The 19,784-nt window shown below is 35.6% G+C and overlaps 1 protein-coding gene across 16 annotated transcripts in view; it reads right to left on the bottom strand.

Moving 5' to 3' along the window:
* The window catches only part of LOC105216030 (disintegrin and metalloproteinase domain-containing protein 9), a 510,771-nt gene that overhangs the window by 228,978 nt on the left and 262,009 nt on the right, over positions 1-19,784 (bottom strand). For 10 of the 16 annotated variants that reach the window (XM_054231408.1, XM_054231409.1, XM_054231410.1 and 7 more), the window contains exon 4: positions 6,105-6,340. In XM_054231408.1, the coding sequence (XP_054087383.1) occupies positions 6,105-6,340 (236 nt within the window). The remainder of the gene's footprint in view (positions 1-6,104; positions 6,341-19,784) is intronic. The other 6 variants (XM_054231414.1, XM_054231417.1, XM_054231415.1 and 3 more) reach the window with 1 other exon arrangement.

The following is a 19,784-nucleotide window of genomic DNA, read 5'->3' as shown; positions in this document are numbered from 1 at the left end:
GCGCGTTAGTTACACAAATGAAGGCACAAACAGCCGTGTGATGGTGTGTGTGCCCAGGTATAACGCTGAAACTGGGGTTGCTTTGGCGCCGAGGCGGAAACTGGTGCAGCAATACGCTATGCGCTGTGGACAATGCTTAGCGGACCCAGCGTTGATTTCTCGCAATAAATCAAATTGTACGACCGCCCTCAATGCCAACAAATGCCACAAATTTGGCGTTTTTTTGTTCTTGTTTCGTTTTTTTATTATTGCCGTCTTGCTGTGGGCTATTTTCTACTGCATTTTTTCATTTCACTTATTTTTGTTCAAAATGTTGATATGTATGTATGTGTACCCTGCAATTTCATTGCTATTTTTTACGTATTTTCGCAATCAATCATTTTACTTTCGAGCAACAACAAGAATAATAATGCTTTAAGTACCACCAACGTCCCTTTTCATATTTTCCTTTCGCGATGTACTTCGATAAAATGCCAAAAACCCCCGATTTACCACCAGAGAGCAAGTCACATACGCTCAGCCTTAGCGGAGCGACTGCTGGCAAAAATTGATCAGCTGCGGCGGCAACAGTCACTTCATTAGTAGTAAATTATTTTTAATGGCACACACATTTGTTGCCAATTGATCAATAATAATTTCATCCTCATTGCCTTTATTACCCACTTTCACTGTTCACAGTACCTCCCTCGCACATGAACACTCGACGCATTTTTGAAACAATAAATCAAATAAAAATCACAGATTTCTTGCGGATAAATCAACATGAGTTGGGTTTTAGCTTAAGATTGTGGGAGTGAGTGCAATAAAACAGTACCGGGATATAAGTTCATCCACTCGATACTCGAATGTATGTACATAAATATATCACGCAATGGCCTCAGACTTGGCCCGCTGGCTGGCTGCTTGGCAGGCTCTGTGTCCGGCCATTAAATAAAAAATTTAAATTGTTATTACGTGCTCCATTATTTAATGAAGCTGTTAAGGAAGGTTACACTCATACTCATCCAGCCACCACTACTACTACTAATCGCGGTTAACACTGACATTTATATTCGCCGAGAATAAGATATGTGTCGTGTGATTTCTGCGCTCTAATGAAGAGGCATGCCACGAGAGTAGCAGTATAGCAGCAGCGAAATAGTAAGCCAGTGAACGCGGCAAATACCGAAATAAGTACACATTAATAGCTTACGAGTGCATTAGGGTGACCAATCTAACCATTGGAAGTACATAAGTTAAACAATTTATTTGAAAATATTTGAAATATATATTTTTTATAGGCAAGAAAATGGGGATTATTTTTTTAACTTTAATCCCAAATTATATTTCCTAATTGACCCACCCTAATACTTTTACTCAAACACTCTCACTTGCACTCAAAGTGTACGCGAACCTACATACATATGTATGTTCCACCAATTTTAAATGCCACAGCACGTGCTGCGCTGCAATCAACGTTCAGGCTTTTCTAGGACTAATGTACGACCAATAGGACTCTATATGTATGTGCATATGAGTATGAGCTTTTGTGTTGTGTGTGTGTGTGCTGAAAATCACACATATCTCTCTACATTCGCTTGGCACATTGTTGTTCGATGCTGATGGCACTTTGGCATTGCCAGGCATATCCGTACTTTGTATTAATTAATGGCCAACTGAAGTGTATTAGCTATGTTTAGCCGAGCTTTAACAAATGGCTGACACAGATTAATCGCAACGTTTGCACGCGTGATAATGGTTGTTGGCTGTTCGTTGTTCGCTGTTCTCGCTCTTCGCCATTTAATATTATACTATGTACGACTGTTGTCGAGAGCGGTACAAATAGTGAAGTTTATTAGTTTGCTTTCAAATTGCGAAAAATTCTCTTACTACACACACTTAATGGTATTTATTATCTGGGATGATTTGATAGATTTCATTCGATTTTTTCTTGTGGTTTTGAGAAGAGAGGGAAAGCACATCAATAGTGGGATTTTCTTTCGGATGTTCTTCAAGTGATAAATTTTTCTTAAAGACAGATATTTTCTGCTAATCAATAGAAAAAAACCTCGAAATAAATTTACTATTTCGAATTTCTAAAGAATTTCGAAATTTTAATAATGAAAGATGTCGATTTTACTATGAAAAACGGAGAAATTACTTATCTATTTAAGACACAATTATTTTATATTTCGAAATTCGAACTCAAATATTTCGATTTTGTATTGTAACTTCGAAAATCGGAGTAAGATTCAATTATTTTCAATTTCGAAATTTGGACTCAAATATATCGATGTTGTAGGGTAACTTCGAAAATAAGAAATTACGTATTTCATTAAGATTATTTTTTCGAATGTTTAATTTCGAATTCAAATATTTCCATTTTTATCGGTTACTTCAAAAAAAACGAATTCATTACTGTTTTACTTAAAACTCAATTATTTTAAATATTTGGACTTTGTGAAGTAACTTCGAAAAACTGAGAACTCAATTTGTTTAAGGTTTTAATTTCGAAGTTCAATATTCCGACTGTGTAGGGTAACTTCGAAAAAACGGAGAGATTTCTTATTAACTTATAATTCAATTATTTTCAATTTCGAAATTCGAACTCAAATATTTCGATTTACAGGATACTTCGAAAAACGTAAAAATTACGTATTTACTTAAAATTCAATAATTTTGTATTTTGAAATTCGAACTCAAATATTTCGATTTACAGGATAACTTCGAAATAAGATGAATTGCTTATTTACTTAGACACAACTATTTTCAATTTCGAAATTCGAACTAAAATATTTCAATATACTAGGATAACTTCGAAAAACGTAAACATTACCTATTTCAATAATTTTGAACATCGAAAATCAAATTCCAATATTTGAAGTTTGTGGGGAATCTTCGAAAAAACGGAGAAATTATTTATTTATCAAAACTCAATTAGTTTGAAATTCGGAATTCGTACTGAAATATTTCCATTTTGTTGGGTAGCTTCGAATACCGAAAAGAATACTGTTTTACTTAAAACTCAATTATTTTCAATTTCGAAATTCGAACTCAAACATTAGATTTTTTTTTGGGTAACTCCGAAGAACCAGGAGATGTTTTATTACTTATATTTCAATTATTTTCAATTTCGAACTAAAATATTTCAATTCTGCTTATTACTCTTTCTGTAGTAAAAATGTATGTATAGAGAAATTATTTCTATTTTCTTGTAATTTCTCACTTCCTCATAAATCTTAATCCACTCCTACACTGAATGCGCCACAAAAAGTCTAACTTTCGCAAATTCATTTTGAATAAACTCTAAGTGTCCTTAATCCTCACGCAAATTAATTAAACATTAAAACATTTTTCATGCTGCCAACGCCAACGTTTTACGCATTTGTTGTACGCACAACGCACAGTTATCTAACGGTATGCAAATCGCTTTTTAACAAATACAATTCTTGCTCCAACAATTAAATAGCCCATTAAGAGGCAAGACAAGGCAATTCGGCGAATCGGCAAATCCACACGCTGCCTGCCTACATTCATTCATACCTTATCAATATTCCTGCTCATTTGGGTAATTGCTACAAAAGTAAATCACATTTAACTCACTCTCAGTGAGCCACGAGTTGTGATTGAGCCTGTCCCAGGAGATTATTAATTACTCTGCTCAGCACTGCTAAAGCTTGCCAAACTCAGCGCTTGAAGGAGAGGGTTGGCGATTTATACAAATCCAGGGGAGTGCTTTGTTATTGTTACTGTTGCGACTAAATCGTGAAATATATGCCGACAAAAAGCAAGCATCGTTTAGCAATAGCAACAACGTTTTGAATTGGAAATTTTTCGAAGAGCGCAAATTTTTGGCTGAAGCATAAACATTTTACGGTTATTTGTAGCGCATTTATTTTTGTTTCACTGCCGATTTTGTATTTCTATTTGCCTTTGAATGTTTTGTCTATATAACCGAGTTGTAATTGCCTTGTGTGTTTGTCGTTCACTCTGTGTGTGTTATTTACATAAGAGCAAATATTTCGAACATTAAGTTAATTTGAATTCGAAATGCGTGCAGCATACCAAATGAAATTGTTTACTGGCTCGAAAACAACAACACAGCGAGATTTTTGCTTTACACCAATTTTCCAAATTTATGCAAAACAGTTGTAGAATTAAAAATAAAATTATTTCAGCATTATCTACGTTGTTTTGAAAACTTTGCAATTTGCACATAAAATAGTAGTTACCGAGTTAACTGAAGTGTTAAATAAATTTTTGGTATTAAGCGAATTGTGATTACATTGTAGGTGATTGATGGACGCAATCGGAAAGAGACTGTGATAGAGTAAGAATTTAAATTTAAATTAAATATTAAATTTATGAAAAATTTTGAAAATTATGAAAAATTATTTCCAAAAATTATTTTGAAAAATTTAATCAAATATGAGTTAGAAACTCTTTTGAAAATCTATTGTCGTCACTATAATTTTCTCTGCAAGCTTTGCTATTCTCTTTATCGCTAAGCCACTACTGCTATTTTTACTTAATATTACATCTACTTGTCGGTTAGTCCTTTTTTAAGTAAATTTTTTGCTTCAAAGTTATAACATTTATGTATGATTTTAAGATTTCTCTAATGTCAGTATTTGAGTGTAGTGTTTCATACACCATGAATGACTTAGTGTTGGGGAATGTCGGGTGAAAATAAAATATATGAAAGATAAAACTAAAAGAGAAACATTCCTTATTAATATCACAGCCACACAAAAATAAATTTGTTTCATGACCTGAGGGTATTACTATGTGTGCCTTATGTTTTTGGGGTCGCGTAATCCAAATCCGAGGTTCATTTAATCCCATCAGAACACAACCACAGAAAACCAATATGGCGGACAGCGTTTTTAAAACTTCATCGGATCGCTGATTACGAATCTGGTGTCTGTTTTTCAAAATTCAAAAATGGCGAATCCAATATGGCGGACACTATTTTTTGAGAAATTCATCAGAATCGCTCGAGACTCGTTATTCGGGGGTTTTCGGGATCGCTGATTACGAATCCGGTGTCGGTTTTTTTCAAATATCAAAATGGCGGATCCAATATGGCGAATTTTCAAAATTTATCCACCATATTGGTTCGACATTTAGCATTTTTGAAGAGTATCGTCAGATTCGTTTCGTTTTTTTTTTTTTCTTTACCTTGAATGTCACCGACTAGGCGAATAAACTCAATTGAAATCAATCGATTTACTGAGCAGATTTGTGCTATGTTCAAAGCAATCTGTCGATCTACCTTTAGACGTTTCATTACGTCTAACCTACAAAGAGGCTACTTACATTGTGAGTAAAACTTTCGAACTGAGTTTAAGATGATATGCAGTTCATAAGAAAGGTAATACGTACAGAACTTTGCTTGATAATATGCTTGGATTATCTAACTTTATAAAGAAATATTTTAGAGGTCATGAGTTATAAAAATACCCACTGGAAATATTGTGGCAATCAGACATTCATTATTGAAATTTTTAGTCGGATTATTCCTCATAAGATTTCAAAATCACAATCTCTAATTTTAAATCCAACAAAAAAATACATATTTATCAAAATAAATGCAGCTTAGAGCGTTAAAATCAAGATAAGCGCGAGTCCATGTTATTATATGGAAAGAAAACATAAGACTGAATTGAAAAAGATAATGAAACTGGGTATTTAAAAAGAAATCGTTTTCCAAGACAAATGGTAAACAAAACTAAGGAATACCACCCGTCCAGTTTGTAACAGGTAAATGGATCTATAGAAGAAATACGAGGAATTGTTTCTAAAACGTCTTCCATCTGTACAAGAACGATGCATACTTAATTCTCACGTAGCAATAAAGGCACAAAGAAGAAGAAAATGTTAAAAAATCTAAACTTAAATAAAGCCTAGAAGTTCCAATTAAGAAGGCTAACTGAAAATCATTGAAAGGGGAAAGTCTGAAAAGGTAATACGAGTATGTATGAAAGCATGTGTTTGCATGTATGATCAATAAGTAAGTACACACGTATGTATGTAGGCAAGTATGCATGTATGACATGTATATATGTATGTATGGCATGAATGGTATATGTATGGTAGTTTTGTAGTATGTGAAATGCACCTACCGTTCCGGTCAAATTGTTTAAAGTACGTATATTACGTTTTCTACGCTTACGCATTTCTAAGTAACGCAAACGTTTACGGGTTCGTACCTTTGGTGGGCTCACTTCACGCGTTGATATGCCCATCTTTTCGTGGTGCCGCAGCTGCACCGGATAAATGATCTGATAGTAATGACCGCCGATACGGCGTACTAGTTCCTGATTTTGACGATACTCCTTAAGGAGGCGTTCCACTTCACCTGCAAGTAGAGATAGAGGAAATAAAAATTGGTAAAATTAATTAAAGTTATTGAAATATAGACGAATATAATAGAAGCTATACAAATATAATGTTTATTTTTAATGGTAAAAAGACAACCTTTGTGCATTTTTCCATAACAAATATAGTTAAGTATATTAGATCCCATATAATGGAATATATATTCTTTACGATTGAACTTTCCGATTCAGAAAAGAAAAGCTACATTACGACAGTCAGGCGAAGATACATATATGTATATAACCACTACGAAGTTGCGGTCTTTTCTCACTAACGACCGGGTGTAACTCATTTGTGCTTCCCAATCATCATCTTCATTAAAATTTCATTCGAAGTTATTCGAAGTTCAAATAAGAAATTTTCAAAAAATTTAAGGTGGTCTTAATCCAAATAGAAGTTCTCACCCCATGGTGGATACCTATCAATCGGATATGTTTGTTGTTTTACCTTCCACTTTTTCTTTATTCAATCATTTTTTTAAAGACCATGATCTTAGCATAGATCATATTTCAATTTAAGACTCCAGATATTCCAGGTACAAATCGAAAAATCTCCCAATAGTTGATAGTGGTCCTAAACCAACTAGAGGTTCTCACCTGTCTGGATACTAATCAATCGGAGTTTTTGTATTTTGCTGTTTCCAAGATCCAAAGGTAAAACTTATAGCGAATGCTGATACAATAGACTACTACACTATAGATAATAGTCAATAGTGAAGTTATACAATGTATGAGACGATGAGGATGATGTCGGAGAGCTCAAGTTATTGGTATATCTCAGGTATCAGGTTGATATGAGATAACTACTATGGGATTTATGAAGCGAGAATATTGAAATTCAGGGGCATCTTTGTAGAACAAAATTTCAGTTTCAGCCGACTAAAGGAAGTGAAAAGTGAAAAATATTGGAAATAATTATAGAATAAATTGGTTAAAATTTACAGGAAAAATCTTACGTATTCTATCAGCCATAGTATAGGCTTAAGATGTCACTAATCGAATGAAATTTCCACTTCAAATCCATGAGTTACTTACATATTTAAGAATTCCTATCTTCTAGTCCTAATTTATGTAAGCGTATACATATATATCTGACAGTGTGAACACAAACAAATCTTATTTGTTTGCAAAACTACAAATAAGTTCTAATTAATGGAAAAGAAAATCTCCACAATTACAACAAACAATAGAATAATTTGCTATATGGATTTCTAAGTTTTGTGATGGCAGTCAAATAACAAAATTTATTTTTTGGAATTAAGGAATGACGAACAAGCGCCAGCGAAAGTCAGTGGCAGTTGGCAAGTGGGCGAAAGTCTTCTGCGAAATCACCACAGAATAGCAATTTCATATATGTACGTGTGTGTGTGTTTGGGTTTGCTGAGCAGAGCCGAGCATAGTAAAATAGTAAAAGCGAAACTTTTCAATTTAGTTTCCGCTCGAAATTTTCAATTAAATTTACCTAGAGAAAATTTCCGTAGCTAATGGCAGCAGCAACACAACGATGCTACGGAGCTGCTAACCTCAGGCGCAGCTGCAAAGAGTTACCGGCGCACACAGGAACAGGAACAAAGCTAATTCAACACAAACACACACACACACAGAGAGACAAAGAGAAAACGAGTGAATTTTACAATTTGATGAATGTGCGAAAACTTTTAATTATTACAACAACAAAAGCAAGCTGTTTTAATGCTAAATTCCTAAAACTACACCAACTTTTCGTAGTCTAATTTTAGGCGTATCAGCAGCCATAGAAATCGCATTTAAAGCGCATAAAATAGCTTAGTCTTTGCAGTAAGAAAGCATGTCTTAACTGGCAGTTGAACCAAGTCCTGCCGTTGTCCCGCTAACAGCCACTCATACTAATGCCACAAGTGTCAGTTGCAGCCAAGAGTTTTCTCTTTCAATAATTCACAGCGCACAGCAAACCGACGAGTACAAGTCGTCTAACAAAATTTCCAGAAAAAATAGATGGAAAAGAAACGAAAATCAAACTCTGTGCAGCGCAGGCGGAAATTAAATTTACATTGCAGCAGCGCTGCGTGCGCACGGAAGTGAAAAGGTCACACCGTACCACCGTCGAATCATATTCCACATCACATCTTTGCGCTCTTTACTCGCACACACAAATAACGAGTGAAAAGGAAATTTTGCAAATGACAGCGCAGTTGTTGTAATAGAATTTTAGTTTCAATGGTAGTGAGAAAGATGTTTGTTTTCCAAACACTTTGTGGTTGTAATTTATTTGTGTATCAGTGTGTACATAGAAGAGTGTCTTTGACGGTTGTTTTCCAAGTGAAAGTAGAAGCATTATATTTTTTACGACAACAACAATGGATTAAAAAAGTATGGCAAATTATTGGGAAGTTTTGCTGAAGGTATCCCATAGTATTTTTCGTTAAAAATTTAACCAAAATTATCTCTATTATGTATGACGACCAAAGCCAGTATAGTAGCCACTAGGCAACCGTATACCAAAATTTATTTTATGAATAGCAACTGACCACTGCTCATTGGCAACTGATTATAAGCAACTGACCAGAAAGCTGTCGCGCTTGATCTACTGGTAGTGTTGATCATGTATTATGGCTACGGAAAAGTCAAAGTCAGGTAATGGTTTAAGGGGCTATACCAGTAACCCATGACAAATTTTAGGATTTTCATGAATTTTTTTTATAAGAAAGTATTCGATCGAATATTTAGAAGTTTTTTGGACATAATAAGGTATATTTTCATCTATATTTTAAGATTTTTACAAAAATATTGAAAAATAAGAAAAAACGTTAACTTTGGCTGTACCGAAGCTAATACACCCTTCACAGGTGCCTTTCTTTTAGTAACTATGTGTTTAAAGACGTAAGAAAAAGTAAGTAAAAAAGTAATCCATGTCAAATTTCGTGAAGATACCACGTCAAATGCGAAAATTTTCCTACAAGCCATTGATTCCGATCGTTCAGTTTGTATGGCAGCTATATGCTATAGTGAACCGATCTGAACAATTTCTTTCGGAGATTAAATTATTTCTATGAACAATAACTCACACCAAATTTCGCGAAGATATGTAGTAAAATGCGGTAGTTTTCCATACAAGCCATTGATTCCGATCGTTTAGTTTGTATGGCCGCTATATGCTATAGTGAACCGATCTGAACAATTTTTTCGGAGATTAAATTATTTCCATGAACAATAACTCACACCAAATTTCGTGAAGATTTGTAGTAAAATGCGGAAGTTTTCCATACAAGCCATTGATTCCGATCGTTCGGTTTGTATGGCAGCTATATGCTATAGTGAACCGATCTGAACAATTTTTTCGGAGATTAAATTATTTCTATTTACACACCAAATTTCGTGAAGATATGTAGTAAACTGCGGTAGTTTTCCATACAAGCCATTGATTCCGATGGTTTAGTTTGTATGGCAGCTATATGATATAGTGGTCCGATATCGGCAGTTCCGACAAATGAGCAAGAAGAGAAATGAGCTTGAAGAGAAAATAACATCTATAAAATTTCAAAACGATATATTTTAAACTGAAAAACTACTTCGTATATATGCAGACAGACAGACAGACGGACATGGCTAAATCGACTCAGTTCAACATACTGATCATTTATATATATACTTTATAGGGCCTCCGACGCTTCGTGATAAACTTAATATACCCTGTTCAGGGTATAATATAGGAGTTATGTGATGTCTTGGGATGTGCAAAAAAAAAGTTCCCCAACTACTGACATGATTCCGGCCGAATGAGTAGCTGATACAAAAAAATTCAAAAAGGTTATTAAAGTTGAAGGTATTTCCTATACAAGGACCTATGATTATTGAAAAATATCAAAAATTAACCAAATGGAGAAGTTCTAAAAAATTGTCGTTTTTTTTAATGCCAAATTGACAATTTTCAACCAATCGAAAATATCGTAGGTTATTGTACAGTAAATATATTCAAGAACTCTCATCCATGATGTCAGCAATTTTGAAAAATGTCGTTTCAAGAAAAACACGCTTAAAGTTTCGACTATAGCGGCTTATTCCTGAGGGTGATCGCTCTTTAGAATGCTGCCATTCAAAAACTATTCAAGATACGACCTTCCGCTTCCGCAGGATATTTTTAAAAGTATAAACTAGATTTTTTGAAAGTATCACACTGGTCTAGCCTCTTAAAACATCATTTAGTTGATATAACTAAAGCTGCATAACGTTCTTTTCTCTTTTGGAAGCCAGGTGAGATATATATTGGCCCCAAGAAAATAATTTGAGAAGACAAGATTAATGAATAAGACCTAAAAGTATTACAAACTATACTCTATTTCGAAAATTAGGTCTACAATGAAAGTGATATGCCGACGTTTATGGAAAATTCTATTCTAAATGAAATATATTCGTATTTCATTGATGACGTTTCATAAGGTGATTTGTGTCTAAACTATGTATGGCCCCAGAAGGAATCTTAGCACTCTCAAAAACTTCTTGAAAACATACAAATATTAAATATTAGAATGATTTTGAAGATAACGCGGGATATATACGAGAGAAGGCCTATACATACCAGCCGTCCAGCCGTACACCGTTTTTGGGTGATCTATAACCTATATTTCTTGAACAAGAGTAAACAAATGAGATTTTGAAGACAATTATTACTATTTTTATTATTTTTACAGAGGACTCGAGACATACACTATAGAGAGCTTATAAAAGTTCAAGTATTAAAAGTATGCATGAAACCAGTGTGAATGAGAACAGTTGTTCCATGTTTTTTTCAAGAATGATCTTGTGTTTAAAAATATTGTCTCCTTTTTTCGAGAAATATTTAAACCGCTCCTATAATATTTTCAGTGTCTCATATTAATTATTATTATTTTTTCTTTGAAATTTCTTTCTTCGAAAGGCATACACATACAACACTGTGTATAAATCCAACTGCAAAATTTCGGAAGTTTACTAAATTAAATACAGCCAAACTTACAGGTGAAGTCATAAAAAATTAAATAAGAAAAGGAGAAATGAAAGAAAAGAAACAGTAAACGGAATAAAGTCACAGTCACACAGTCAGTCACGCATACAAATATTGACATGAATTCGCAATTTCGATGACAGAGCCAATGTTGAAAATTGCGAAAATCAACTTCCGTTTAAGCGGAAATCTATCAACAAAACTGACGAAAACGACAGATGAAGATGAAAAAGTTGGTAGCAAACAGGCAAGTAAAAAGAAAAGGGGAAGAGTGGATGAGAATAGATAAGGGAAGGTGAAGAGATGAAAAATTTAAAAAGGAAAAGCTCAATTTATTTATGCAGCTCTTCACAAAAATTTTAAGTAAATCAGATTTTACTTTTGCAACGGCGCCAGAGCAAAGTAAACAACGTTAAATACGCATAAACCCAACAGACAGACAGACGGACAGACAGGTGTAGAGTCAACAAACTGCAGACGATACGCAAACAAAAAAAAATAAAAATAAAATTTAAAAAATAAAAAACAAAAAAAAATTAAAATCAATTAAAAACTCGTTTTTAATACAAAACCACAGTTACCCAGCGCTATATGATACACCCTCAACATTTAATCCATTAAGTGGCTGATTTGAGCGCTGCCGAGCAGGGATGTTTCAATTAGCGAGTGAATGTGCGCAAACATATAATTAAAGTACAACAACAACAGCACGCAACACTTCATTTATACACAGCGTGGGTTCAATGCATACCGTTGGCAGGCAGCTAATTATAAAATCACAACAACTAAACAATTGCGATTTGAGTGTGCGATGAATTGAAACAACAACAACACAACAGTGCTGCAGCTGATGCATGCTGCTAACACATTTCTGCACAACACTGTACACACACACTCACTTTACATGTTTCCTTGACAGGTGAGCAGATAGTTAGACGCTTTGCATTGCTGGCAGCAACATCGGACGGAGACGAGTGATAAATGGTTGGAGGGTTGGTTGAATATTTCGGTTGGCAAATGGTTTGAAGCGCTCGCTACTTGAATTCACTAGCTTCACTCACACACGTGCACTCATATGCATGTGTGTGTGTGTGTGTTGGGTGCATGCATATTTTAGCCAGCTGGTGTAGCCACACCTCACTGCGGTGCACCTTAGAATTCGGCAAGAATTTCAGAAAATTTAAATGCCCAACTTTCACTTGTGATGAATATTAATTACCTGACGAAATTATACTCGTGGGCAAGACACCACATACTCAAAAATACATATCTGCATACAGTGTTGCCATATTTAAGAAAGGAGTATGTCTCAAGATGTATATAAATAGACTTTATACACACAAAAGGTACGGAAAGCCATTGATTTCCATTCCTCAATGAAATCAGCCTAAAAATACGACGAGCCTAAAAGAAAGAAGACCTTTTTTATGTAAATATGGATCCTGCTGCTTATGAGTTTATAGCTAATAACGAGACAACTAAATGTAGTAATGTATTCGGCATTCGCGTCTTGGCTCCCACATTACTGCTGAAGATCATAACTTTGAAATTGTAGATAATTTCGTATACCTAGGCACCAGCATCAACACCGATAATAATGTCAGCCTTGAAATCCAACGCAGAATCACTCTTGCCAACTGGTGCTACTTTGAATTGAGTAGCCAATTGAAAAGTAAAGTCCTCTCTCGACGAACAGAAACAAAACTCTCATCATTCCCGTCCGGATGTATGGTGCAGAAGTGTGGACGATGAGACGATTCTTGGGGTTTTTGAGAGAAAAGTTTTGCGAAAGATTTACAGTCCCTTAAACATTGGCAATGGCGAATGCCGCTGACGATGGAATGATGAGCAGTATGTGTTATTCGACGGCATAGACATTGTCCAGCGAATAAAAAGACAGCGGCTACGCTGGCTGGGTCATGTTGTTCGAATGGACGAAAGTGCCCCAGCTCTGAAAGTTTTCGATACAGTACCCGCTGGTGGAAGCCGAAGAAGAGGGAGACCTCCACTCCGATGGAAGGACCAGGTGGAGAGGGACCTGGCTTCGCTTGGTATAACTAATTGGCGTCAAACTGCCAAAAGGAGAGATGCGTGGCGCGCTGTTGTGGAGTCGGATATGACCGCGTAAGCGGTGTCTACGCCAGTCAAGATGAAGAAGAAGATTCGGAATATATATGGATGCATTTCCAAGAAGACTTCATGAAGGTAATTCGACGTATACCAATGATAACGTTCAGTAACCTATCAGAAAGCAATCCTGTAGTAGATACAAGCCTAACATATGACATCAATCCAAGGTGATCCCAGCTCAAAGTTAGTTTGTAGCCAAAACAAAATATGTTAACGATTGAAGGCTGATTAATTGGTCAATTAAAATTTTAATTGAGAAATCAGGTTTTGCCCTTCACACTGCCGGCTACTCGATATTGATTTTTGTTATTGCTTTCCATAAGAAGTTGGTAAGTTTCATCAGTTGATTGCTATTTTATTATTTATTTCCAGCAGCGACATCTAACGTTGACTAGTATTATTTACAAATACCTACTTTGTCGTAGAGTTGCATTTGATTTTCAAGTCGATTAAAATTCTAACCAAATTAATGTAGAAAAATTAGATTTTTATTTTGCGCTTTAATCGAGCAAAAACCGGTTAATTGATCAACTCTATTGTGAAAAGGCTATTAGACCTTTCCAGAGGAGTTGAGTAAATGAGATAATTTTTGTCAATCTTTTATGGTAAAAATGAGATGTCTTGGAAGTCCTAATAAGAACATTTCCCCCGTTTTTTTTTAATTTTGATACATAGTGTATACGTTCTTATTAGAACAATAATAGACGTCTTCGATTGGCTATATTACTCCTTTTTCCAACCATGTTTTATTTAACACTTTTGAATACACTTTTTAACACCAATGAAAGAGTTTGAGAACATGTTATCGCTAGCTAAGTGCTGACTTCGTTTATTCGATTCGCTACTCTCTAACGTTTGACAATTCCAAGAAAGCTAATGTTTTCCGCACGAAATAAAGTACTCAAGACTTAATTTTTTTTCTATCCTGAAATTATTTTCCAAATATTATTCGGTTATTTAAAACAGATGGAAGAACAACTCGTCTTTTGCCTTCAAGGTTATGTTAAAAACATTTGACATCCCCAATAATTTTCCCGGAAGAAGAAAATTAAAAAAAAAACGATCTCAGGTTATAAATAGCATTTTGTCAATAAAAATAAATTGAAATAATAAATAAAATTATAAATAAATTCATGGTACTGCACGCCCCTTTTAATTAAACACTTAACAAGAATTAATTACATCAATGGTCACAGTATCACACTCATGTTTTAAGTGAGATATATATGTACTTTAAAATCATAATCCTTTAATGTCAGTTGGCAGATACTAAGTACTTAGGAAGTAAAAAAAAAATACCTCAAATACCGTTATACAGTTGTTTGAGCGTGCAAAAGTGAGCGTTAAATAAATTGTGCGCATAGTAATCAATTACCTGGCCACGCGAAAATGTAATTAATTATAATTGTATACTTAAGTTCGACGGTAAGTACGTAAGCCGCGTGCATGTTTGCGGCTGTGTGTTCGGTGCTCATGGTGAAGCTTTTAAATAACAATGAATTAATTTAAATTGCAACTGAGAGTGGAAATTTAATTATTTTGTATTTACAGAGGGCATTTAGTAATTAAAAAAGTTTGTTGAGTTACGAGTTGAGTGTTGTAATTTAATTGTATGCATGCACAAAACCAGAAAATTAAAATGCACACACACACACAATTCAGGGAACAACACGAATGAGTGAGTTTAAATAAAATGTAACTTTTTTCATCTGCGCTCTTTCGATTTTTATTTGATTACTAATGGTTTACTTAAGCGAAATGTGTTAATTAAAAAAAAATCCGATTTTTTATTCAAATATAACTCACGAGCCTATAATAAAGTTCATCAGGGATACCCTTACTTAAAATTTTTAATTGAAAGGATGTACATAAGAGAGAGAGAGTGAGTAAGGCCACATTTAGGAAAATAACCAGCAATGAGTAGGAAAGTGCAAACTGTTTTTAAGAAACTCACAAGATAATCATAGATAGCTTTCTACCGAGCTTTCTACTCGTACGAGTTAAGGCGAAAGCGCTTGAGTGGCGAATCGAACAACAACTGGTATAAATCACACAAACTGGTATAATGAAAGAAAAATAGAATATCTAGTGACTATAATAGCTATAGAAAACTAAGATACAATCAGACAACAGTCACCGACTAACCTCTGACGCGTGCGGACGTTCACTCTTTTCGCGAGTTATCAGTATTCGCTTATTCTTCTGTTTTCGTTATACCGTTTCGTTACTCTGTGACGCTCTCTGTGTATCAATTGATCTCATAAAAAAAAAAAAAAAAAAAAGTGCATAAATAGTTATACATAAGTGATTGCGTAAGGTGTGTTCATAATGCCCCCTGGGGCCCACAACCCAGGGGAAAATAGGTTCGCCCTACTTTCCTCTAGTCCTCATACAAAACGAAAAAAAGCCAACAAATCTCAAGAGACTTTCCCTGAGCTTCCCCCCATTAACATCTCTAAAAACGACGACCCAAAATACATAGTCCTTAAATCATTAGAAGACAATAAACCACTGTCACTTTTTTCATGCTTTGCGGTGCATAAAGCCATTTTAGGCATTAGCAAAGATGTTAAATCCATCTCAGAATTGCGCGACGGAAGTCTTCTCTTATTAGTTAAAAATAAAAAAACTGCTGAAAAATTCACAAACACGATAACACTTTCGAACATCTGCAAAATTTCAGCTAATTACCATGAACACCTTAACTCCGTAAAAGGCACGATTTTCGCGCCATTTCTTAACCATTTGCCTGAAAAAGAAATTATTGAAGGCCTTGAAGATTATGGAGTAAGTGCAGTGTATAAATTCCAGAAGAAGCTTGAAGGTGTCATAGTCCCAACAGGTGCAATGCTCCTCACTTTTGATGCCTACAAGCTACCTGAGGAAATTGATGTAGCCTGGCGAAAAATTTCAGTCCGTCCCTACTATCCCAACCCGATGCGCTGCAAAACCTGTCAAAAGCTCGGACACACAATAAAAAAATGCAAAAGCCTTCCTACATGCGTCAACTGCAGTCTCCCCCCTCACAATGACAGCGAATGCTCAAGAACCATGTGTGTGAATTGCTCAGGCGAACACCCTTCCTCCGCAAACACTTGTCCCAAGTTTATACAGGCCAAAGAAATCTTAAAAATAAAAACCATGGACAAATGCAGCATGCGTGAAGCAGCTACTAAATACAGATCTCAGCACTCCTCCACCTCTTCTTTTACACCCTTTTCAACAATAATTTCTCTACCTGCACAAATAACCACTCCAAACATTCCCACTTCAGCCTCCACAACATCAAAACCTTCCGAAAACGACAAAACAAAAAATACACCTCAAGCTTCAAAAAAAATTTCCACCTCTCCAAATAGCACTTCAACTAACACTAGTTTACCAAACTCCAACAAATCTATCGCCCATTCATGGGCTTCTAGCACGACTACGCCAACAAACAACAAAACTTCAATCACCAATTCACCTTTTAATTCTACTTTGACCAAACCCTTCTCTCTCACCAACTCTTCAACAATCAACCCCACCTTAAGCAACAATTATGTCTTCCCCTCGCCCAGAAATAACGACTGTGGTGGTCTAATGCTCTCCGACTCAGTACAAGCTGAGCCAAAGAGCGTTGCTGATCATAACAGTGACTTCGAAATGTAATGCATCCCTCACTGTAGGTGGCTACCGGCGCTCTGCTCGCAGAGTGTCAAAAGCAGTTACATGCGTGTGTGTATGCATATATTCGTTCTCCCATAACTTTTCGTTTTACCTCCATATTATTTGCTATTCATCATGTTATCAATTTTGCAATGGAATATGAATGGTTACCTCAATAACTATCACGAACTTGAAATTCTGATTAAATACTATTCCCCATCCATCATTCTTTTAACCGAAACTCACTTACCCCAAAACCAAACTGCCTACACTCCCAAAAATTACATAGGGCATTTCTACAATCTACCTCAGATCACTAGTAAAAAGCAAGGAATTGCAATATTAGTCAAAAGGAATATTCAACACAAACTATCACCTATTCAAACAAGCTTCTCAGCACTAGCGATTGACATCAATACAACAACCAAGATAGTGGCTGTTTGCATGTACATTCCTCCCAAAGATACTTTTTCTACATCTGATATTTCCCAACTTCTGAACCAATTCAGTACACAATGTATCATTGGAGGCGACTTCAACGCCTGGAATACTATCTGGGGATCTGATTACACAAACTCTAGAGGACAAAAAATTGAAGACGCGTTAATCCCATCCAATTTTATATCACTAAATAATGGTGCTCCCACCCACTTTTCGACTCACCACACCTTTTCTACAGTTGACATTACACTTTGTTCCGCAACTCTAGCCTCAAACTGCCAGTGGAAAGTCCTTGACTCATTACATGGAAGCGACCACTTCCCTATCCTTACCCAAATAACCTCAGTCTGCAATCAATCCTTAGTAAAATTCACACCCAGATTTAAAACTAACCAAGCCGACTGGAAGAAATTCAGTCAAATGTGCGAAGAAATCAGTGCAGCCTCTCCAATTGCTAATAACATAAACCAAGAAGCAGCTAAAATCCTAAGAGTTATACGATCAGCAGCTCACCTCACCATACCACAAACTAAACCAAATAGATCCAATAAAACCGTTCCTTGGTGGAGCTCCGAACTATCCGCACTCCAAGTTTCCAAGCAGAACTTGTGGCACCAATACAAAACCGTTCGCTCATCAGAAAATCTATTGAGATACAAAAAAGCAAACGCACAATTTAAGCGAAACGCCAAATTAGCAAAGCGCAAAGCATTTGAAGAACTTACCTCCAGCATAAACCCATCAACAAAACCTAAAAAAATATGGAATGACATACGAATACTCACTCGCTCCCCAAGACAAATGTCCTTTACGTACATTAATTCCGCTAATGGACCACTCTCTGACCCACATGCTATTGCCAACAATTTTGCTTCTCAGTTCTCCCTTTCCTCCTCCGATACAACCTTCTCAAACACTTTCCGCAACTTAAAAGCAAGACGACTAAACCAGGAACCACCAATCTCTTACCCTTTATCAATCACAGCCAAGCAACTTGAGTCCAAAATCCTCCCATCAGAACTCGAATTTGCCCTCTCCTTAGTCAAAGGAAGTTCACCAGGCCTGGACAAGATTACATATCCCATAATTCAAAACCTGCCAAACTCAGTCAGGAGTAGACTACTCAAGCTTTACAATTGCATTTTTGATAGTGGACCCTACCCACAATTTTGGAAAACTGCATGTATTGTTCCAATACTAAAACCCAACAAACCCCCTTCTGATGTAAACAGTTATAGACCAATTTCGCTCCTATCATGTCTTGGAAAATTATTAGAAAAGATTATTGTCAATCGCTTAGCGTGGTATGCTGAAGTGAAAAACCTTATAAGCCCTAATCAAGTTGCATACAGAAAGGGATTTGGCACCATGGATGCACTCCTACATCTAGACTACTTTATTTCAAACGCTTTATCCTCCAAAAACCACGTGTCTTTATTAGCGATAGACTTTCAAAAAGCATTCGACAGAATCGGCATACACATAGTTTTGAAACAACTTGACGCTTGGAAAGTGGGCCCAAAAATTAAAAAATTTGTTAAAAATTTTCTCCAGCATAGAAAGTGTAGAGTCAAAATAAACGGATTTCTGTCCAACAGTGTTCCTTTAGATAATGGCACCCCACAAGGTTCACCCTTATCTGCATTTCTTTTCATAATCGCGTTTGATGAAATTGTTCTCCGAACAACAAATATCCGCGGCATCCAATGTCAGCTCTACGCCGATGATGTAGTCTTCTACACAAAGTGTAACAATCTTGCTCAAGTCACTCAAATTTTCGAAAATGTCCTAGCAGAGTTAACTTCATGGTCCCTGACTGCTGGTATCACAATATCAATAGAAAAAACAAAAATTTTACATATTTGCAAAAAAGTGAACTGCTCTAATCTAACTAACTTCTGTACTAACCTTAATATTAGCATTGTTAATGAACTTAAAGTTTTAGGATTAATAATAGACTCTAAATATAACTTTAAATCACATTGTAAATATGTTAGAGACTGTCTTGTGACAAGATTAAATATAATAAAATATCTAACATCTAAGAAAAGCCATATTCACCCAGCCACTCTTATCAACGCAACCAGAGCCTTAATACTCTCCAAGGTTGAATACGCACTTCCACTCTATGGAAACTGTCCAGCATCTGCAATCAACAAAATATCCACGCCTTATCACGTAGCAATACGGAGAAGCATAAGATCATTCCCTACGACACCCCTAAAAAACCTCTTTGCAGAAACTGG

Source organism: Zeugodacus cucurbitae, chromosome 5, assembly GCF_028554725.1.
Source record: "Zeugodacus cucurbitae isolate PBARC_wt_2022May chromosome 5, idZeuCucr1.2, whole genome shotgun sequence".
NCBI classification, from domain to species: Eukaryota; Metazoa; Arthropoda; class Insecta; order Diptera; family Tephritidae; genus Zeugodacus; species Zeugodacus cucurbitae.
The sequence above is the reverse complement of the archived record's forward strand: the minus strand, read 5'-3'. Positions and strand labels throughout refer to the sequence as shown.